Source organism: Monodelphis domestica, chromosome 1, assembly GCF_027887165.1.
Source record: "Monodelphis domestica isolate mMonDom1 chromosome 1, mMonDom1.pri, whole genome shotgun sequence".
Classification (NCBI taxonomy): Eukaryota; Metazoa; Chordata; class Mammalia; order Didelphimorphia; family Didelphidae; genus Monodelphis; species Monodelphis domestica.
The window spans coordinates 476859653-476882880 of record NC_077227.1 but is presented as its reverse complement, the minus strand read 5'-3'; the positions used below and the strand labels follow the sequence as shown (position 1 = coordinate 476882880).

Genomic DNA, 23228 nt, shown 5'->3' with positions numbered 1-23228 from the left:
GAGTCCATTTGTCCACATGATAGCTTTAGCAGCTCCATATCCCCTAAATAGGTCAGCGGGAGGAGGGAGAGGTACCTGGCCATGGGAGGAGGCCCTGTTTTCAGAGTCCTTGCCTTTGGGGAGTCCCTGGCCTGAACCCTGTCATCGTGAGAGACATGGGATAGGACTATATATTTGTTGACTTATTAAAACAGATAGGACTGTAGAAATGAAAGTTCGTTTCCCTCATTTCAGCATGGTGGTGCAATGGATAGAGTCAGGAAAACCCAAGTTCAAATCCAGCCTCTGACATTGAGTCACTGTGATCCTGCGCAAGTCACTTTACCTCTTTTTATCCCAGTTTACTCAACTCTAAAATGGGGGAAAGCATAGAACTTACTTCCCAGGGTTGTGAGGATCAAATGAAATATCTGTAAAGTGCTCAGCACATCGCAGGTGCTATGTAAATGACAGCTATAGCATTTTGTATATATCCTACATTTCTTTACATGGGATCCCCATGTTATGCACCATAGTTAACAAATAGTATTTCATCTTTTTTTTTTAAATAAACCCTTACCTTCCGTCTTGGAGTCAATACTATGTATTGGCTTCAAGGCAGAAGAGTGGTCAGGGCTAGGCAATGGGGGTCAAGTGACTTGCCCAGGGTCACACAGCTAGGAAGTAGCTGAGGCCAGATTTGAACCTAGGACCTCCCTTCTCTAGGCTTGGTTCTCAATCCACTGAGCTACCCAGCTGCCCCCATCTTTTTTTTTTTTTTTTAAAAATAAACACATATTTTATTAGCATTTCTACATATATTACCAACAAAGTCCAGCAGCAAGAAGTAGAAAGAGAAATTCCATTCAAAATAACTCCAGACAATACAAAATAGTATTTCATCTTTACAATATCATATCTATATATGTGCAAATATACACAAACAGTTTGGACTATGATTATGCCAAAATAGAGGATTTCTAGTGTAGAAACTCACTCTAGCAATGCATATCCGATCCTCAGCTCTCACTCAGTCTGCTATACTGAGAGGTTCAGGTGTCCACAGTTACACTGGCATGTGCCAGAAGCAGATCTAGAATCCAGGGCTTCTGGACTCCAAGGCCAGCCCCTGTCCACTGCCCCATGCTGCCATCAGCAATGCGGTGCACAATTTAAAATGACAATAAAAATTTAAATTACGGCTCACTCAAAGGGAAATGGAAAGACACATGGTAAGCAGAAACAGAGATTATATTTTAGAGGCAGCATAAAAGATAGCATGTAGGGAAGGAACGTGGATCCAGAAAAGGAGATCAGTTGGTGAGAATGAGATAAAACAGACTAATAGGTAGAAATGGACAGACCTGACTTCCTTCCAGGAGCCTGAAAGAGGAGAGACCCCCATGTCTAAGGTACATCTTTGCTGGGGACTTTAGGGGAAAATACAGATACATAGAATCACGTAGAATAAAAAAGTGTAGAGGAAGGGTTATATTCTGCCTCTGGTGGAGGGCAAACCCATAAAGGGAAATGTTGGATTCACTAAAGTATTAGGTATTACATGTTTCCTGGGGTGTCCCAGTCTTCTTGCTGCATTGTGTTAGCAGTAAGTTTCATCTCCTTGTAACATTCCTATAAGGTAGAGAGTGGTACTGGGACTGAACCTGTGATTTCATTGGTCTAGGGAACATCTTGAGGAGGAAACTGCCTCCACCGATTCAGGTTAGTATTTTCATTATAACTTATAATCTTTTTAAAAATCCCTTACCTTCCATTTTAGAATCAATACTGTGTATGGGTTCCAAGGCAGAAGAGTGGTAAGGGCTAGGCAATGGGGGTCAAGTGACTTACCCAGGGTCAAACAGCTAGGAAGTGTCTGAGGCCACATTCGAATGCAGGACCTCTTGTCTCTGGGCCTGATTCTCAATCCCCTGAGCCATCCAGCTTCCCCCATAACTTATAAACTTAAAAAAATAAACCTTTAACTTCTATCTTAGGACCAACACTAAATATCAATTCCAAAAAAGAAGAGAGGTAAGGGCTAAGCAATGGGGGTTAAGTGACTTGCCCAGGGTCACACAGCTAGGAAGTGTCTGAGGTCAGATTTGAACCCCAAACCTCCCATTTTCAGGCCTGGCTCTCTATTCACTGAATCATCCAGCTTCCCCCATAATTTATAGTCTTAAAGAGTTGCATAGGCTGTGGAGCCTTATTAGGTTAGGTCACTGGCCTAAGCTAATATGTTGAAGAAGGAGGACAGGGCTTCCTGTCTCCAAGGTTGACTCTATATCCATTACTATACCACCCTGCTGTTGAGGTTAAAATTACAAATATTATTGTGTCCATTTTATAATGAGGAAAGTAAGAGTCAGAATAGCAAATGAGAAGTTGATTTAGAAACTTCTCTGTGCTTTAGGAGACAGTCTTTAGGAAATGTTAAAAATAATTTTTTTTTTCCTTAGTGACCAAACTCCTGGCGAAGAACATCTCTGAATTAGCTAGGTTATATCCTTGAAAGATAATCACATGCAGTTCCAATCCTGGAATTGTTTCTAGTTCAGTAAGATCTATTCCCTACTTGTACCCCATTAGAATAGCCAACTGAGTCATCTCCATGATAAAATTCAGTTCAATTCATCAAATGTTCATTCATTGTCCAATATGAGCAAAGCAAGGGGGAAACTAAGGTAAATATGACAGTCACTATCTTCAAGAGATTTATAATTTCTCAAGAAGGCATCAAAGAGAACTTTGGCAGAGGCTGTCCACATTACTTGCTGAATTCATCCATTTGATGAAAATTTATTAACCATCTACTCTTGAGCCGTGTGCTTAGCACTGAGTTGGAGAAAAAGAGTTTAGAAAAGTCATGGACATTACAGCCTATTTAGAGAAGATACAAATAAAATAACCATAATTTTAAATGTTTTATGATTATTGCATGAGAAGAGACAAAATGCTATGTGGAAGAAGGGTTCAAAAGTATGGGGAAAATCATTGCTAACTCGGGAAGGTTTCATGCATGAAGCAACATTTGTGTGCTACTTCAAAGACAGGATAGGAATTCAACAAACAAAGATAAGGAGGGGGAATATATCAGGCAGAGGGAACAGTCTGAATAGAATGAATGAAGGCATGCATGCATGAATGAATGAATAAACAGAGAACTCCAAGGGATCAGAAAGAAAACATGATTCAGCAGAAAAGACACTGAATTCAGATTCTCAAGATCAAGTCTACTTTTCTGGGCCTCAGTTTGTTCATCTATAAAGTGAGGAGGTTGCTTTAAATAACCCTTAAAGTCCTTTCCTGCTCCAGCTCCAGTTTCTGTGATCTGGGGGAGACTCTGTCATCTTGGCGTACCTGGAGTGTGTTCTGACACTCTCCCTTCTGCTCTGGTACTAGCCATGCTTGTGTAGACTCACATGAGAGATTTGGTTCCTTCCCTGTGTGGACACTAAAGCCAGAGGAATGTTAGGAATTAGCTCCCAGGATCACTGAAGGGAACTAAGAGGTCATCTAGTCCAATTTACAGGTGAGCAGTCCTGGCAAGTGGTCACCCAGCCTTTGCTTGAAGTCTTCTAATGCAATGATTGGATGAGACTGTCATAGTAGAAAAGAGCTGGGGATTTACAGGCAGAGGTCTTCCATTCAAATCCTTTTGAGTAAGGGGCTATCTATTTTGTCATGCCTCCCACATAGCAGATAACATGGATAAAGGAATGACTTTGAAATAAGGAAGACTTGGCTTAGTCCTGCCTCTGACTTTATCAGGGAGCTAGGTGACACTATAGATGGAGCTCTGGATCTGTGTTCAAATCCAGTCTCAGACACTTAACTGACTGTGACTCCCAGGAATTAACCTAGCCTGTTTGTCTTAGGTTCCTCATTTGTAAAATGGGTGTAACAGTAGCACCTACCTCCCAGGGTTGCAATCAGGATAAAACAAGATATTTCTAAAGTGAGTTGCAAATCTGAAAGCTCGATTTATAAGGCCTAGCATCATCATCATCATCGTTATTATCATTACTATTATTATTATTATTAGCTGTTTGACTTTGTACAGACCACTATGGGTTTTAGTTTTGTGATCAGTTTAATGAATGGGTTGGACTAATTGACCGTGAAGGTCCCGCGCAGGTTTAAGATTTACTAAGATTTGACGGTGCAGAAACGTGGCCTTGCTGTCCCCTGGTGGCCGATGGCAATCATGGTTCGGGGCAGCGTGAGGCTTCAGCGCAAGCGCAGAAGGGGAGAAAGCCGGGCACAGGAACCAGAACGACTCGAGCCAGGGAAGGGGCGGTGGCGGCCGGGTGGAACGACGTGGAGGAGGAGTTATCGATGCCTCTGGGCTCGAGGCATCAGGCCTGAGGAGGACCCACATCATAGAGACGCGGAGGGAGCGACGGCCGCGGCGACTTGGTGCGCGAGCGGAAGTGGGGGGCTGGGGGCAGAGCGGCCCGGCCCGGGGCTTCTCTCGCCTTGCCCCTTGAGCCCCGCCCCCCTTATCGTCCCGGCTCCGGCTCCGGCTTCGGCTGCAGTGAGGTGGCTCCCGCGGGGTGAGTGGGGGAGCGCGTCCTGCGGCTTCGCCCTGCCAGCTGGGGGGGGCTCCCTCCCACAGTGAGCGCACCCCAACAGCGCCCCGCCGAGGCAGGCTTCCCCGAAGGGCCCCCACCCGAGAGGGACCCTCTACGGGGATTCCCCCCTCGGCTCATCCCCTGACACCACCCCGTAAGGACTACCAGGAGGGATCCCTCCCAACCCCCCCAGGGCCTACCTCCCTAACACTTCATCTCCAAAGGATCCTTTCCACCTTTTCCAGGGCCCACCTCCTTGTCAGACTTCTCACCCCCACCCCCCAACCCCCAGGAACCTTCCTCAACAGTTACTTCATCCTCAAAGGACTCTTCCTAGGAAGGACCCCACCCCCACCCCCCAGACCCGCTTCCCCAACAGACACCTTATCTTCAAAGCACCATGGCCCCCCCACCCCACCCCCACCAGAGACCATTCCAGGGCTTACCTTCTCGGCACCTCGTCCTCAAAGGACTCCCCTAGTCAGGACTCCTCCAAGGGAACCCTACCTAACAGTGACCTGAACCCTACTTTCCTAAAGTGCACCTCCTACAAAGGAGCACCCCCCCCCCAATTGCTCCTCTTCCAGGGCTCACTTCCCTAACTCACACCTCACCCCAACTTCCTCCCCTCCCAACAGGGACTCGCCAGGGACCCCAACCCCCCCCCCCCATCCTCCCTAACCATGCTGCTCCCCCAACAAAGACCTCTTCCCTCCCAGGGACCCCTCCTCAAAAGTGAAAATGGACTTGCATTCAAATCTTACCCTTACATCAATCAGTATCATCTTTGTGACCTTGAACAAGTCATTCAATTTCAGTCCTCAGTTTACTTATTTATAAAATCAGGTGGAGGAGAGTGTAGACCAAATGGCCTCCCAACAAGATCTTTTCAGGCTCTAGATCTCCCTTCCAACGATTCCCATGTCACCAGGCCTCCAGTACTTTAAAAAACCTGATATTTCCTTCTATGTTGTGTTCTAACACTGGGTGTGGACCTTCAGGAGAAAGGGAGAGACTCTATCTCCCTACTAAGTTCCTCTGCGAAGCATGAAACTCCTTCCTTAAGGGATCACTTTAAAGAAAGGGAATCAGCCACTACTAGAAATACTGGATGCTATAGCAGCCATACTTGGGAAGCCTGAGGAACACAGGGGTTTCACATCCATTGAAGCTTCGAGGCTTTCCTCATTCGGAAGTCTACCTGAATGAACATCAGACCTTGGAGAATACTGTGATCATATCTGTCTATAGATAGCAAACATCATTACCAACCATTCTTTTAAAATGTCTTATACTTAGGAAAGTGCAGTTTGGATCCCTGTGATAACAATGTATGAGGAATCTCCCAGACTGGAGAGTCTTAATTTCCAGGGATTTAGATCAAAACTCTTAAGGTTAAGAAAATCCTAGCTACTATCCCCAGTTTCATTGCTATAATCTAGAAATATCAACCTTGTATTCTATACAATAAGCATCTGTGTCAAGCATTTGCAAGCTCTATATTTTGCTCACATCTTGATTTCTAATCTTCTGTTGCCTTGTCCTCCCACTGCAGCTACCAGTTCTAGTTTCCTAACCAGGGAAATGTAAATTACATTTTGATGTCTCCTGGGGGAATCCCCACACAAAGTCTTAATTTAGATTTCAGAAGGCTCCCTTCTTTGGCTTTCCACTGAGGAGAATAGGTTGTTCTGACCCGATTCACTTCTTCAGTACCCTGTTTTGTCCCTTTAGTCTATGTGGTAAGAGGCAGTTTGCTTTTCCTGTGTAGGTAAAGGTCATTAGATGGCACCTCTGAATGGAGAATGTGGTCTTAGACTGTAGTAACCCTTCAGAGAGTAAGTCCAGGGACTTGGCTCAGCCTACCCACCATGTTGCAGATTGTTAACCTGGAAGATAGGTGCCTTTTTACCTTATCCATATGTTACTGGTACATCCTTAGAAAATTGTAGTTCACACACAATTCCCAGTTCACACATGGGTGAATTTCCAGGGTGGTGGTTGTTTGGACTTTAGCATTTATTCAGTAAATATTCAGTGTACATTTACTGATATAATTGCTAGCAAGTCTTCTAGTCAGTGCTTAGAATTCCTAATTTCCTTTAAGTTTGACTAATGTGCTAACTTAAAGGCATTTCTGTTTCTCTCAGTGACTAATATCTATCCCACCCTCATTTATCTTTCCATTTTTTATATACATATTCTATGTACACACTTTCCTATTTCCTCTGTTTATTTCTCTCAAATTATCTTCTATTTTCTGTATACACTGGGTGTATATATGCAGAATAATCCAGAAGTCTTTGTGCAACTTTAAGCTTTAGTAGCTTAAGTTTTAGGAGTGTTATCTCCCTTTCTAGCATAGATTATAAGCTTCTTGACTGTAGGAATTGTTTAGCTATTGTCTTTGTATCTTTATCACCTCAGTGCTTGGCTGGTAGCAAGCATTTAATTAATGCTTGTTTGATTTCTGTGAGAAATAATATGCTTAATTGAGTGCCAACAGCCCCAGATCCTCTATTCCTGGCCTTACTTTCCTTACCCATTTTTCCATAGCTCCCTCGTCCTCACCAGGCTAGACTTAAGGTCAGAAAGACTTAGATCAGAAATCTCTCTCAATCTTATTAATTTTATGACCAAAGTCAAGACTTTTGAGACTTGACTTCATTAGTAGATTGTGAGCTCCTTGAGGTCAGGAACTATCTTTTACATGCTGTGTCAGTGCTTAGCACAGTGCCTCACATATAGTAGGTGCTAAGTAAAAGTTTATTGACTAATTAAAAAGTTTATCAACTACAAAATAAGGATGACATCTATATTACCTTCCTCAAATTTTTGTGAGATTCAAATAAGATATGTATATAAATGTCAGTTGTCAATGTCAAATGTATATAAATGTCAGTTTTCTACATGTCTATTTTTATTATACCACTGCCTTGTCCCCCCATTTTTTTATTGTCTGACTCAGGTGCATGTGATTTCAGAGTCCTTGGGGACAGAATGACACGATGGATGATGGGGGCAACCCCTTCCTTCCAGACAGTATTATTTACCAGATCTTCTTGAGCCTGAGCCATGAAGATGTGCTAGCCGCAGGGTTGGTGTGCCGCCAGTGGCAGGCAGTATCTCGAGATGAGTTTCTGTGGAAGGAGCTGTTTTACCGATACTACCAGGTGGCCCGAGATGTCCCCCGTCATCCAGGTCAGTGAATAGATGGTGAAGTTGAGGTTGAGCACCATCTTCCCTGGGGGAATGAAAGAGTTGTTTTGTTTTGTTTTTAGCCTCTGAGCTGAACACACAGGATTGAGACACATGAAGATTGTGTCACAACTTGCTGATAATGATGACTAGTTCTGGTAATAGTGGAATCATTTATTACCCAGGGCCATAGATTATCCTGGTCACAGTGGAATATTTATCACCCAAGGACCATAGCTAGCTGGAAGAGACCTTAGACATCATCTAGTTTAACTCTCTAATTTTTTAGATGAGGAAATTGAAGCTCAGAGAAGGGAATTGATTTGTCCATGGTCCTACAGGTTCTCTAATGCCTTCTGTTGAACAGAGAAGTATATTATTAGATCCCTGGGGAGATAGAATATTTGTATAAGACATGGAACGTCATATTTGTTAGCTTTTATGCAGATTTTAGGGAGACTGGGTTTCTGCCAATAAGAATAATTGAGGAGGGTAGCTTACTTATTTTTCCCTTATCCTATTCAGCAACTGTCAACAGTTGTGCTCTTGCTAGATTATGTTTGCTTCTTAGAAATCACTTATAGCTTGTTCTACTCTTGTCCTTTTGCCTCTAAATGACACTTTGTCTTGGCTTTTTGTGGTACAGCTGCTGCCTCCTGGTATGAGGAGTTTCAGAGGCTCTATGACACCATTCCCTGTGTGGAAGTACAGACACTGAGAGAACACACTGATCAGGTCCTTCACCTCAGCTTTTCACACACAGGATACCTGTTTGCATCCTGTTCCAAGGACTGCACTGTAAAGGTAAGGCTGAGGGCCTATAGAGTGTTACTGTAGTTGCTTGGGACTACTACTGTTCCTATTAAGCCAAGGTACCTTCTTCCTCTTGGGAACACTGGGATAGTGATCTAGCATGTTTGCTATTTTTTTGTGTGTGTCTGAAAATAATAATGGTAACTGGTCAGGTCGTTGTCACAACTGCTATCCTGGCTTTAGCCTTTTGGAGTAGATTATCCTGGGGTTGTAGTAGCCTTCAGGAAAGTGTTAGAAAATAGGCAGGGAGAGGCTGTAGATATAGCGAGAAAGTCAAACTTGCTCCTGGATTCCCTAGAGCCACACATCCTTTCTTTTGTCATAATGGACTCATGCCTTAATTCATCTATCTGCTGGAAATAGGAACTAGCCTGAGAGGATGACTTGAAGCAAACATAGACTTAGATACAAATAGAAGTTTTGGAAGGTCATGTGTCAGTTCTCTGTCTGATTACAAGAGAATTGTATTGATATTAAAACAGAAAACAGTTACAATGGAAAGGATGTGAAGATTTCAGTTCATACTTTTAACTTCTCTAATGATTCCAGGCAGTCAGCATTTTAAGTCACAGTATCTGAATCCAAGGGGAAAGAAAGGAGAGGTTGAAATTGTGGCCACAATGAAAGCCAGCTTGTTATACTCCTTTGAGTTGGAGGTCACTTTCCAGTCTCAGATCACCTTTTAGCCCTAAGAATACTGAGCCATGTTCTAGAGAATACTTAAAGAGAGGGTACTTTGGGAGAGTTGTTCAGTGGATCCAGTTTTAGGATTTCTTATGTATCTTCTGGTGGGAAATCTCTGTCACTACTTACAGCTCTGTTAAGCCAGATAGAACCAAGGTATGTAGCCTTTTTGACTCTCGCTATCACCTCTACTAGCTTGAGCCAAGGCAACTGGGTTTTGAGGTGGGTGGGAGGGGAAAGAGCTCATGAATCCTCAGGATAGCTTTTTCTGGGCCTTTTGCAGCTGGCAAGAATGGGAACCATTCCACACACAGCTGAGTTATTAGTGCTAACCACTTAGGTCCTTGGGATGCATTAATTGGGTAATATTGCGTATAGAACAAATACAATGACTTATGGGGATCAGACTATAGTGATCCAAGTTGGAGTGGGAATCTGGCCTTGGTGACTTTTTCTTCTCTATTCACTACTTACAAGATTTGTCTGCCATGATAGATTGCCACAGTGGACATCTAACTTTTTGGAGTATGCTTTCCCTTTCTGTCCTTCTCTATCCTCCCAGATATGGAACAATGACCTGGCCATCTCACTCCTACACAGCTCCAACATGAGGCCTTATAACTGGAGCTACACTCAGTTTTCCCAGTTCAACCAGGATGACACACTGCTCCTCGTATCAGGAGTCTTCCTAGGGCCCCATAATTCTTCATCAGGAGAGATTGCTGTCATCAGCTTGGGTGAGAGTATACACTGCCATCTTTCATCTGTGTAGCTTCCCCCACAACTTGTCCCTCATTCCCTTTGCCAAATGAGGTATCAGGAGTCTAGTCATATCTGACCAGGAGCTCCTCAGAGAGAGCCTTCTTCTCTCAGTAAGTAGGGAAAGAGATTCCACTCCTGCTCTCCCATTTATCCCTACCTTCTCACCTGGCTTCTTCACCCCATCCTCTACTTCTTTTCTCTCTTTTTAAACAGACAACTTTGCTCTCCTCTCACGGGTGCGAAACAAGCCATATGATGTGTTTGGATGCTGGCTAAATGAAACCAATCTAATCTCTGGGAATCTACACCGAATTGGAGATATCACATCCTGCTCTGTGCTCTGGCTCAACAATGCCTTTCAGGTTGGAAAGATACTTTGAGATTTCTCTAGCACTAAGAGGGGAAATAGAAGCTGTTAGACTTTTTTATGGCCAGGGCTCTTTGATGACATCAAACCTGGAGGAAGGTCTAATGGGAAAGGACCAAGAGTGAGGAGTCAGGAGTCCTGGGCTATATGTACTACAATCCTAATTCCATTCCTGATTTTCTGTGACACCTTTGGCAATTTTAACCTCTCTAGATCTAAATCTTCCCACTTACGAGAATAATAATCTCCGTCTTGGGGTTCTACAAGAATCTTGAAAAAGCAACACAGTCTAAGCCAATATTGGCTTTGTTGTGATAGCTAGAATGTTTTTTAATCTTATAGACTGTCCTTTTCTCTAGGATGTTGAGTCGGAGAATGTTAATGTGGTGAAGCGGCTCTTCAAAATCCAGAACCTTAATGCCAGTACTATCCGTACTGTGATGGTGGCTGACTGCAGTCGCTATGATAGCCCTGACCTCCTGCTCGATGCTGGACCCCAGCTAACTTCTGTCACCACCTCTCCTTGCCGTGTTTTTGACCTGGGTAGTGATAATGAGGAAGAGGAAAGCTGGAACCCACCTCCACTAGAAGCCCAATCCCGAGGGGGGCCCAAGGAGGGACTTCGGCGCTTCCTAGATGATATCATGGAGTGGCGGGCACGACCTGTCTTGTCAGAGCAGGAGTTGGAGAGCAAAGTTGCAGAGTTTCTGGCCCAGAGTCGAACCAAAGCCCCTGAGACAAGCAGAGAAAGCAGCGACAAGAAGAAATATTTGATCTTCACTACTGGCTGCCTCACCTACTCCCCACACCAGATAGGTAACAGCACAGGCTTATATATCTTAGAAACCAACCTGTGGTGCTCAAAGGTGGTTTGGGAGAAACAGTCCAGACAGGCAGTGAAGGGAACTGGGAGATGAGAACTGAAGGATAGAGGTTATCTAGGTATTCAAGAACAGAAAGAACTAACTGGGGATAAAGAATGATTAAATGGAATGGCTAGAGCAGAAGTCATTGAGGGATTGAAGAATGGGGTTAGTGAAGAAAGGCCAGGAACTGAGAATCCCCAGCTCTGAACAATGTTGAGAACCACAAGGTGACAACGTTGAGGAAGTTTTTAAGGAGACATTTCCTAGGAGAGAAATAACTGGAACTTCCTGCCATGGCTTCAGAAAGTGATTCTTAACTGATGGGCTGGCTCTTATTTTATGGAGGTCAGAGATATGACAGAAATTTTTGTGGTTCTGTAAACTGATGGACCTAACTCCATTATTTTTCTTGCCTTGCAGTTTTTGAAGGTACTAATAACCCAATTATCTTTGGTCTGCTCTCAACTAAGGGACAATTGAGTCACTTATATTGTGGTGCTAGTTCTTTTACTTGCCTTTCTTTAGTTTCCACACTAGTAAAATAGAGATTGTGATATAGATCTTTCTGGAGACATTGTGAGGAGGAAATAAGAGACCCTAAGTTCTGTTAACTCTTTGGGAAAAAAGTTAAAAGCCTCAAAGCAATGTTGGGTACCACCAGTGACCATCTGTTATCTTTACTCTTTGCCTTTGTGCTCCTAAGCTGTCATTGTCTTAAAATATGTTCAGCTGCCTTAAGTAATTTCATCCTTGCCAGGGGTGGGATGGGATGGTGGTGGTGGCAGTAGGGGGGGAAGAGACATAGAAATCAAAGCATTTGGGGTAGATTAGTGGGAGTTTTGGACCTGGAGTCAGGAACACTCATCTTCCTAAGTTCAAATCTGGCCTCAGACACTAGCTGTGTGACCCTGGACAAGTCACTTAACCCTGTTTGCCTTAGTTCCTCATCTGTAAAATGAACTGGAGAAAGAAATGGCACACCACTCCAATATCTTTGCCAAGAAAACCTCAAATGGGGCCAGGAAGTCAGACACGATTAAACAACAAATAAAATGGAAAAGATTTGAGACTTATCTACTTTGCTAATATAGCCTATCTTTCACTTTTCCTCTTTCCTCTTCCCTATCAGGGATTAAACAGATCCTGCCTCACCAGATGACAACTGCAGGGCCAGTACTGGGAGAAGAGCGGCGTTCAGATGAGTTTTTTGACTCATTGGATCACGTGATTGACATCCATGGACACATCATTGGAATGGGACTGTCACCTGACCACAGGTGGGGTTGAGGATTGCCAACCAAGCAGGCTCATAGGGGCAAGAATTGGTCATTGACTCAGGCAGGGGTTTCATGGGGAAAATCAGTGGCTCCTGTTTTGGGATCCAAACTCCTCATTCCCCCTACCCAGGTACCTATATGTCAACAGCCGCTCATGGCCCAGTGGCTCAGTGGTGTCAGACCCCATGCAGCCACCACCTATTGCTGAGGAGATTGACTTACACGTGTTTGACCTTAAGACTATGAAGGAAGTGAAGAGGGCCCTCAGAGCCCACCGTGCCTATACCCCCAATGATGAGTGCTTCTTCATTTTCCTTGATGTCAGCAGGGATTTTGTTGCCAGGTACCATATTCTCCACCTCTATGAAAAACCGAAATCAATGTGTTTAATCTCCCTATCATTATTGAGAGATGGGGTAGGGAAGAAGGAAGATATCTCTAGCCCAGCTCAGAGGGGGAATTACTTGGGAAATCTGTTTATTCAAGGAGATCCTAAGAATAGGATGCAGGATGATAGATACTAAGCATTCATTATAATAGAAACCCATTAACAGAGCTTATAGTATGATAAGATAAAGCAGGACAGAGTCCTATTTAAATAACCAATTCTTCCTGATGTCTCTTTAAACTTTGATTATAGAATGGAGTGGAGAGGTTTGGGAAGTCTAGCATGTAACTACTTTGGACTCCTACTACAGGGATCTTGGCCTTTGTCAGACCTATAGTATCTATCCTGGGATGGAAAGGTGGGGTGAAGGATTTGAGGATGACACGCCCATTAGCTCTGACTCATCCTGTCTCACATGTATCCAACAGTGGTGCAGAAGACCGACATGGCTATGTCTGGGACCGACATTATAACATCTGCTTGGCCAAACTCCGGCATGAGGATGTGGTCAACTCAGTGGCCTTTAGCCCCCTGGAACAGGAGTTGTTGCTGAGTGCCAGTGATGATAATACTATTAAAGTATGGCGGTCACCCCGTACTGTGCGTATCCACCAAGCCTCTCGCCCACGGCCCCGTCCACTCTTCTTCTCCTGGCTGAGCAGCCAAAAGAGCTGAAGAACCCCACCTAGCTATCTTGAACTCACAAGTTCTTCTGAGGGGCAGACACCTTGGTTTACAGGAGACTGTTCTAACTACCCAGGCCATCAACAAACCATAGAGAAGCAATAGTCAAGACTTCCCTATCTTGGTGTGGCTGTTCTGATAAACAGGACCAAGTCTTCCACCAAATGATGACTCCTATCTTGATCTCCTTCCAAGCCCAGTCTAGGAACTGACTTTGGAGAGTCTGCCAAGTGACAGTGCCTATCATACCCTTGCTCAGGACTCTTTTGTTGATGGCAACTTGCTCCTGAGCTGAAGAATCTTTTCCCATTCTTGGGCTTGTAGCAGTTCTGCCACAAGATGTCTGGGGGGCACAGCCGTGTGTGACAGCAAGAATTTGTTGGCAGAATTATAGGAGAAAGAAGAGTTCAGACATAGACTGCTTCATTTCCATCTCCCATCCCTACAACTGGGTAGGATTTGTGATTAGAAATAATTTTACAAAATAGATTATTTGAACCTTCCTTTTACTTAGGTTTCAATGTGTTCTATTTCAAAGCTAGGATTTCCAATTTTTGAGGTTTGTAAGAAGCTTAGTTGTATGGGCTTACCAGGGAGCCCTGGGCCCCCTTCTCAGGAGTTAGGGACAGCCATTCTGATCAAGGACTCTCCTTGGAGGTTTTCACTTCACATGTGTGGTTTTTTGGGAGCACTACAGTTTATTTCACATAGGCCATTGACCCACTAAGGATATAATTTGTTTCCTAAATCCAGTTCAAATGAGTTCATTCCTTGAGATTTGTTGTTTTTTTTTTTTGTAACAGCTTCTTGGCCTTGGTTGCACCCAGTTTGGCCCTGAAGCTCTCCAGTTGCCTTGGCCTAGCTGAGGATTACAATAGTCGGGGCAGCAGAGTCAACCTGTTAAAGAATGGTACTATCACTACAGTGTCCAGGAATGGAGGTGGTTCCTACCCCACACTCTGCTTTGCCTCATTCTTTTCCTAAATAACTTATTTTGACACCAGCATCAGTAGCTCCTTTCCTAGTAACTTGGTCAGGGGCCTGTCTGGGAAGCTGCAGGGAGGGGTTGCCGGATCTATCTTGGTGAAATTGTTGGTATAGGTCCTTGTGGGGTCCTGGGGTCAAACTGCATGTCTGCCTTTCCAGTGCACCTCACTCCAGCCCTGAATAAACACTCGTTAAGTACCTCATGTCTCCTTTGTGTCCATATTGTGTTTCCGCTTAAAGTAAGATCTATGAGGGGCATCTAGGTAATACCACATCTAGAGTCAGAAGGGCCTGGGTTCAAATGTAGCCCCGGACACTTCCTAGATGTATGACCCTGGGCAAGTCACTTAATTCCAATTGCCTAGTCTTTATGTGTTCTTTTGCTTTAGAATTGATACTCTGTATTAATTCTAAGACAGAATGTCAGGGTTTGGGTTGTTGGTTTATTTGTTTTTAAGTAAGAGCTGTAAAAGCTGATTATTGTTACCTCAGTGTTGCCAGGCAAAGTTCTGTGGTAAACTTGTGATCTCAAGTTTGATATCCATATGACCAGAAGTTTCATGTGGAAAGGGCCATGAACTTTATCCCTAACACTAGCCAGTGATGAGGTGAATGAATGGTTCAGTAGTATTCATTCTCACACCTTCCTGTCAGAATTATAAAGTACCAACCTAAAATGGCTCATCTCATCTGCTGTGTTTTCAAACAGATCAAGAAATCTTGAGATTCATTAGACTTAAGAATTGAAACTCCTGCTCTTGTGAAATTCATGATTTGAGAAGACTACCTGATTGGCCTTCTATCTTAATGAGGTTCCTTCTATCTTAATGATTTCCCTCTGCTTGAAAGTGCCCATTGGGGGGCAGTTGGGTAGCTCAGTGGATTGAGAACCAGGCCTAGAGATGGGAGGTCCTAAGTTCAAATCTGACCTCAGCCACTTCCTAGCTGTGTGATCCTGGGCAAGTCACTTGACCCCCATTGCCTAGCCCTTACCACTCTTCTGGAGCCAATACACAGTATTGACTCCAAGACGGAAGGTAAGGGTTTTTTAAAAAAAAGAAAAAGAAAAAAAGAAAGTGCCCATTGACTCTTCACTGACCCCTTTGGGGACATAGTACTTGGCACTTCAGTTCAGTTCTAACTTAGGATGCATTTTCTTATGTTGAACCGTAATCTGATTTTCTACAATCAAACTAGTTCCCTCTGTGGCAACTGTTCAAATATCTAAATACTATCATGATCTCCCTAAGATTTTTCTCAACGTTAAAACATCCCCAATATTTTGGTCACCTTTCTCTGGGCATACTCTAACTTCTTAACATGCGTTCTAAAATATAATTTAACAGTTCATGTATTTGAAGTTGGAAAGCATGGAGCTGCACCATAAGCCCCAGGAACTGAGGAAAAGAATAAATTCTAAGCACTTCCTATCAACATATTTTGCACAAAGAGAATATAAAGTAATCTTTACTACAAAGGATATTTTATAAATGAATAAAACTATCCAAACCTGTAAGAAAACAATTGCTTTTCTCTTTTCTACATCTCCTATTGAGGTTGTCTACAAAAGCATAATCAAATAGAGAATTGATTTATCTAAATAATTAGGTTTGAAATTATTTTTGTCTTTAGAACCCTGAGAGTAGAAACAAAACTGACTTGCCTCAATGGGGGAGTGGGAGTGAAGGTGAGACTTCACAGGAGTTGTAAGTAACCACTTCCTCAAGCAACAAGATTTTATTAAGCTAATATGTGTCTGGCATTAGGCTAGTATAGTGGTAAATAGAATACAGGGAAAGTTTTGAAGAATCTTCAAACTTCAGAAGACTAATAGTGTAGCAGGCCTTCCTCCTCAGTGGGAGGATACTGGTGCAAAATTAGCCCTACATTTTCAGATATGGCCGATGTGTTGTATGTTCTGCTTGACTTTACGTATTATAAGGGTGAATTCTATTGTTGAAGAAGTCATTGGGGAATGATAGTGATAAAGAAAGACAAATGATAGATTATAAGAGCTCCATTAGCCTGCCATGTAGAAATGTGGGAATTTGAAGAAATACCACCTCCTTCATTCTTTAGGAAGTCAAGGGTCAAGGAGAACAGGCCAACATTCATCCTGGCTCCCAAGGCCACAGATTATGTCTGTAGGTTTTCCCAGCCCTCTCCTCCAAAAGAGCTTTTTGAAACTCAAGAAGGCTAATCTACCTTCAAAATTTAACTGGTGCTCTAGAACAGCGGTTCTCAACCTCTCAATTTGTAGCAATGAGAATACATAATGCATATTAGGTATTTACATTCCGAATCATAACTGTAGCAAAATTACAGTTTTGAAGTAGCCACCAAAATAATTTTTTGGTTTGGGGTCACTGCAACTGTATTGCAGGGTCACGGCATTAGAAAGGTTGAGAACCACTGCTCTAGAACTTTCTGTCCTGGGGTTGGAACCAGGATCAGAATGGAGGTTAGGGGTCTGAGAAGTTTGCACCATAAATGCTTCTCTAGAATTTTGGCTATTATCCATCTCTCATTTTTTAAATAAAAAAAAACCAACAACAAAAATCTCTTACCTCCTGTCTTAGGATCAAGTCTAAAACAGAAGAGTAGCAAAGGCTGTGCAATCTGGGTTAAGTGACTTGCCCAGGTTCACATGACTAGGAAGTGTCTTGAGGCCAAATTGGATCCCAGGTCCTCCCAACTCCAAGCCTGGAGCTACCTAGCTGCCCCTGCTCATTCCTTATCACACTGTGTAGGGAGTAAATGGCCATCACTCGAAAGGTCCTGGCCATGTTCTAGGGGCCAGAGCAGACATCCCCCATCAAAACACAGGACTTGGGGACTCAGAAGCCATCAGAGATGACCCAATTTCCCAAATTCTTGTACTGAGTCACATTAGATCAGTCATTTAAGAGGGAAAAAACATCCAAATACATACATGTCTTTCTGAACCTAAGAATGGTCTTTCACCTCTACGCCAAAGAGCACACAACTAGACCTCCCTCAACCTCTCTTCCATCTGGCCTGCTTCCTGACAACAGTGACTTATTTTCTTATGCTCAGGCTCCCCACACAAAGGTCACTAAGGAAGTAACCAGATGACTATTGTAAACCTTAAAATTTCTTAGACTTGTGAATGTTGGAAATTTCACCATTGGAATGTGAACCCCCTTGGCATGGGAGGTTCCTCCTCCTCCCTTCTTAAGATTACTTTAGGACAGAAACCTTTTGCTGAACAATGGAAAGGGCTACAGCATAGATCAAAATTTAATTATTCCAATCTCCACCCTACTCAGTCCTAACAGGATTTAGGAAGGGCTGCAGCATAGATCAAAATTTAATTATTCCAATCTCCACCCTACTCAGGGTAACAGGATTTAGGAAGGGCTACAGCAAAGGATCAAGATTTAATTATTTGAGAATATGACCTTCAACAGACATGTGCAAAGCCATAAACCTCTGGGCGGTCCTGGGTTAAGCTAGAGCCACCATTGGCACAGGGAAGACATGGACAGTGATTGGTAGATGTGAGAACTGAGGGGAGGGAACTTGGATGGTTTCCTTAAAGATAGCAGGGGCTGAGGACTGAAGGTTGGTTGGAGAGGTTGTGCTCTGAGAAGCTTGCTCTGAAGGAAGCTGGAGGTGGAGGGCCCTGAGACTGTTTCTCCATTTTGGTCATGTGAGTGATAGGGACTGATCTCTTTTCTTTGCCTCAGCTATCTAAGGGCTTGGGCCTTTTGGCCCAGCCTAAACAGAAGGGGTATTTAAGCCCTATTCCCTTCTCTCCCCTTTCTCTCTCCCTCTCTCTCTCTATCTCTAATACCTTTCTTCCTCCTGTTTGTAATTAAACTCCATAAAGGGTTGACTGCTGACTTGAGTTTTCATTTAGGAATTACATAGCTGAATTCCTTGGCGACCTTAAATTAATATATATCAGTCTTTTAAAGTGATTTCCTTGTCACACTATAACCTGTCTTCTAAGCAGTAACTGTAGAAACAAAGAGTGAGGGGTGGAGGATGGAGGGAGATGACACTGAAAAATCCCAAGTAAACGATGGTTTTCAAGGAGACATGGAGTTCAATGTTCACCAACATGTTAGCATCCACAGCATTTAAAAAAAAAAAAGATTTAATAGTGATTGTTTCTGTTGTTTGATAATATCAACAATACAAATCATTGGCATGGGCCCAGGGGGTGGATAATCCCTACTCACTCTTCCCATCTCCTCCACAACGTGGTATGGCAGGAATTACTCAGTTTAAAACTAGTAGGGATTGACGGACATGATTAATCACATCCCATGTGCTGATCCCTTCCTGTCAGAGCAACCTACCTATGTGGCCACCCAATAGGATAGCCTTGGCCACGTAAAGTGGGAATAAGCAGGGTAGTTAAGAGAATAAACTAACTGACCTTTTAATGAAAGGCCAGACTGAAAAATTCTTTGGCTACCTAACGAGTAGTTACTTCTACAAGCCAATGCTATCCCCCAGGATCATTGCCACCATCTTAAGGTGGCTCTGCATCCCTGCACGACCAGATTTAGATCAAAGTGATACAGAGAAAGTGATTTCCTACAATTGCAGGTGCCAGCAATGGGCACCTTTTGAGCCATAATGGGTCCTTGACCGACTCTTCTTGTTAATTCTCCTGGATCTTTTTCTGCTCCTATGTGCTACTATGGGCTACAGGGTCTAGACTAAGAACCCTGCTGGAAAGAGCCCTTGAAGCAGTACCAGAGAGAAATACTTTCCTTCTTGACTAACATGTTTCCCCATCCCCCCTCCCTTAAAGTAAGTCTGCTATCCCCACCCCCCTTATAACAACACAGATAGTGTATCAAGTATCTTTTGTAGGCAGGAGCTTGCAGACCCACAGCAAATTTCAAACCAATCCTGGATTGAATTGTCTATTTCCTAGAAGTGGCTGCCCATTCACTGACTCTCAATCTCTGTTGACAAGTTTTAAACCAAGTGTCTCTAATATCCAAGGTCTAGCCAGTGCCTTCTCCTCTTGGTCCTGAATATCACTCTTAGCTGAAGGCCAGGGCCTTTCCCTGCAGGCCTGCCTTGGCCCCACCCCTCTGCCCTATGAACTTGGAGTGTGCTGGGAGGGGGCTCTGCCCATAGGTGTGTGGGTGAGACCCCTGCCTGAGACACTTCGAAACCAGGCCAGCACTAGGCTCCCATATGTGGATGGAAAGGTGGCATTAGAGACCCGTCAAATCAACGATGGCTTTGATGAAAATGGCGTCATCGCGCACATAAGAATTCTTTGACTCCATTTTAGAGACAGGACAGAAAAGGGGACAGCCACTGGCAATGTTCATATCACTGACTGGCCTTTGGAAAGAGGAAGATGTCACATCAGGCCTGAAGGCATCAATCACATGTTCCCGGTTGTTCTGATCTAGCAGCATTAATGTCACCTATGAGCAGAGAGCACAAAAAGAAAGGAAGTTAAGCAGTTTCTTAGTGTTAATTCTATCTGAAAGCTCAATTCTATTCTCCTATATAAAACTTCCCCACACCCAATGAAAGCCTGGAAAGCCCCAATAGCAAAGAAACTGTCAGCATGTCATGTCAAATTCCAAGCTTTGCAATCAGTTTCCTGTTTTCCCAGGCCCCAAACCGAAGCAAGACAAGATCATTTACATTCCACAAGGAGCAGGATGAGTCTTGCTTTTTTAGCAACAGAGGCCATGAGATCCCCAACAGTACTGTTTGTTAAATTCTTACTATTAACTTTAAAGAAGCCAAATATTTTCTGTTCATTTGGCTGATTAATGAACTTTCAATACATGAAGCCTGGAAATGAAGGCCTCAACAGTGACTTCTGTGTTCCATCTGCTAATGCTCACCCCATAAAGGTATTTGTTTAAGAATATGGGAAGCATATGTTATTCTCCCTACAGAAACTGTATTTTTCAAGAGGGAAACAATTGAAAAGGTCTACTTTCTTCAGAGCCATTTGCAAACATAAGAATAAGGGAAGGAAAGCTCTTTGTAGACCACCATTACACTAATAGGAGGAGCTAATAAATCCCTTGGCTACCAGATTTAGGACCAAATGCCAAGACTTCCTCTTTTTAGTCCTATGAGGAAGTGGGCAAAAGTTTCTTCTCCTTTGGATCAGCTCCATATTAGGAGAAGAGGCATTGGTAAGCAAAAAAGGATATCACCCTGGCTCCTGCAATGAGATAAAGAATACTTTTCTTATTGGCCCAATGTATGGAACTAATTCAGCTGACTGAAGACTGACTTTAGATAGTCAAAATATAAAATCTATAGGCTCTTGTTAAAGAAGTGTATAATATGATTAATATTTGCTTCAAAGGTCATGTGAGATGGCCTTCTAAAAAGGGGTCTGATTTGTAAGTGGAAGACCTTAGTTATGCTATTTTCCATAGTAGGACTCATGAGAATTAAGCCCAACCCAGGACAGTCCTCTGAGAATTGGTGAGTATTTGTGGAGAACAGGAGGCAAGAAAGTATTTGAGAAGCCCTCACTCCCATCAGAACTGAAAGACAAGCCCTGTGTTTACCAGGTCAGGCTTACCTTTTGATTAAAGGGCCAACGTAGAAGTGCATCATTTGGTCCTTTCATCACGACAAAGAAAAGAGAAAGGTGGGTCCCACGTCCAGTGCCATCCCCATTCAGATAAATTCTCAAACACATCTTATAGCCATATTTGCTCGTGTAGAAGGCTAACAAAGCGATGCAAAATGTACAAAATAAATATCTGGACAAAACTGAGGGAGGAGGAGGGAAGAAAAACCTGGCTTGTTTTTGAGTGGCATTATTCTTACAGGAAGCTCTCTTGGGGGTTTCTCAACCATCAGGCTTCCAATTTCCAAAAGAGATAGAGGGCTTCCTGTCTAAAAAAGGGCTTAGTGTTCAGGGCCAAAGAAAAAAGTGGCTGAGAAGAAAACTGGTTTTAAATAAAGCAACAACTTCCCACCAAACTGGCCTCTAAGGAAAGAGCTATCAGGTCAATAAATGGAAACCAACACTTTTTAGTATATATTACTAGCCCAATGATAAATTCCCAAAGATAGCAAATTTAGATTAAATTTAAAAGGCCAGATAAGGGATTTAGTCTTAACAATCTAACTCTAAGTGTGTAGATTTCAATGCAAAATTTGGAAGGGGAGACAGAAAAAGGCAGAAGTATAGCAGAGATGCAGATGAACAAACAGCTGGTTCAAGAATCATTGGTGAAGCCATGATATTAAAAATAACAAGAATATGACAAGATGTCACAAATGCCATGGAGCCTTTTCCATTTCAATGTTTCTATCACAAAAAGATGTAAAGTTTGAATAAAGAGTTTAAAAAAAAACAGGGAAAAAATAAATTCCCTGTAAATACCATAAACTCCATCCCAAAAGAAATTTATAATCATTAGGATTATACTTAATAAGAGCAGAGTTATGACTGTTTCAAATAACAAATAGCTCTTTTCCCTAATTTATATAGGGAAGAGTTGAGAAATAGGCCCTTTGGTTGGTGTCAGGGGAATCTTCACTAATCTATTGTAACCTCAACTCAAGTTTTGTTGAGAAAAAGATCTTTTGTTACCTCTGCTTTCTCCTAATGACATTTCTACTTTCCCCATGAGAAGCCTGGATTTGTGTGATCAGTTCCCATCTCAATCACTTCAAAGTTCTCGCCACGGTGACTTGAATAGCATCCCCAAAAGTTAAGCACCTGATGCTTTCAAGTGAATATGAACATTTGTGGGAAAGTTGCCTTCTGCTTGAGAAGTTAACCAAGAAGTAGAAGAGAAGGCAAAAATTTTTTGCAGAGATGTCTACTCTAAAAGGAATATCTTAGGGGGCAACTGGGTAGCTCAGTGTATTGAGAGCCAGGCCTAGAGATGGGAGGTCCTGCCTTTAAATCTGGCCTCAGACACTTCCCAGCTGTGTGACCCTGGGCAAGTCACTTAACCTCCATTGCCTAGCCCTTACCACTCTTCTGCCTTGGAACCAATACACAGTATTGACTCTAAGACAGGGTTCAAATAAACAACAAAATAAATAAATAAACAAATAAATAAATAAAAGGAATATCTGAAATCTATATAGTCAAATAAATCTTTCATTTCACCATTAAAGGTCTTATCTTTCACACTTACTCCAGATTAGTTCTTTAGATACTATCAGGATCCATATAACCAAAGATTTATGTTGTCTTGGTATAAAAGCAGGAAAATCTCATTAGGGGCAATTCTTAACTATAGGGGCTAGCAAAGAGAAGTACCACTAAAGAGAATTCAAAACAAGAGAACCTGAAAAACATTTTTTTTTTAGTTCTGGAATAAATTATAAAAATTTTGAGGCAGTAAATTTGCCTTACAAGTCAGGCTGAGAATCTATGATCTCTAAGCTCGCCAGATAACTGATGGTGGTGGAGAATGATCCACCTCTTAGATGTCTGAGAGAAAATAAACCAGAATTCAACATTAGCCTTGGATAAGTCATGTAAGAATAAAAGAAAGATGACTAAAATGCCTTCAGGAAGTGATGTCATCATTATAATAGGACGCTGACGGCAGAGCACCAGAAGAGGGTGAACTCAAAGAAATTCACAAGTCAGACAATAGAGATTTCCCCTAAACAAACTCCCACTCTTTCTCCTCCTGTCTAATC

General features: G+C 42.8%; 2 protein-coding genes across 7 annotated transcripts in view; one reads left to right on the top strand and one right to left on the bottom strand.

Moving 5' to 3' along the window:
- The first annotated feature begins 4398 nt into the window (after window positions 1–4398).
- On the top strand, window positions 4399–14780 carry FBXW5 (F-box and WD repeat domain containing 5). Of its 2 annotated transcripts, none has more exons than XM_007475394.3 (9): window positions 4399–4538; window positions 7541–7757; window positions 8401–8558; window positions 9814–9988; window positions 10227–10375; window positions 10740–11196; window positions 12376–12523; window positions 12654–12866; window positions 13340–14780. In XM_007475394.3, exons 2-9 carry the CDS (start codon window positions 7565–7567, stop codon window positions 13584–13586), a joined length of 1740 nt encoding a protein of 579 aa, XP_007475456.1. In that variant the 5' UTR covers window positions 4399–4538; window positions 7541–7564; the 3' UTR covers window positions 13587–14780. The 2 variants fall into 2 exon arrangements, with proteins under 2 accessions (XP_007475456.1, XP_016283617.1); XM_016428131.2 differs by having other exon boundaries at window positions 4404–4538; window positions 7525–7757.
- A 3907-nt stretch (window positions 14781–18687) lies between these two features.
- TRAF2 (TNF receptor associated factor 2) overlaps window positions 18688–23228 on the bottom strand; it is a 65031-nt gene continuing 60490 nt past the window's right edge. For 4 of the 5 annotated variants that reach the window (XM_007475391.3, XM_007475392.3, XM_007475393.3 and 1 more), the window contains 2 exons: window positions 21136–21284; window positions 18688–20005 (listed from right to left, as the gene is read on the bottom strand). In XM_007475391.3, coding sequence (XP_007475453.1) covers window positions 19787–20005; window positions 21136–21284 — 368 coding nt within the window. In that variant the 3' untranslated portion in view covers window positions 18688–19786. Of the gene's footprint in view, window positions 20006–21135; window positions 21285–23228 lie in introns of those variants that run through there. The other variant, XM_056812727.1, reaches the window with a different exon arrangement.

What these genes read in the sequence shown, in the direction of transcription:
- FBXW5 (XM_007475394.3), top strand. Translation starts at nt 7,565, where the DNA reads ATGGATGATGGGGGCAACCCCTTCCTTCCAGACAGTATTATTTACCAG. An exon ending in AGATGTCCCCCGTCATCCAG is followed by an intron (nt 7,758 to 8,400) that starts GTCAGTGAATAG and finishes TTTGTGGTACAG; the next exon opens with CTGCTGCCTCCTGGTATGAG. An exon ending in GATTGCTGTCATCAGCTTGG is followed by an intron (nt 9,989 to 10,226) that starts GTGAGAGTATAC and finishes CTTTTTAAACAG; the next exon opens with ACAACTTTGCTCTCCTCTCA.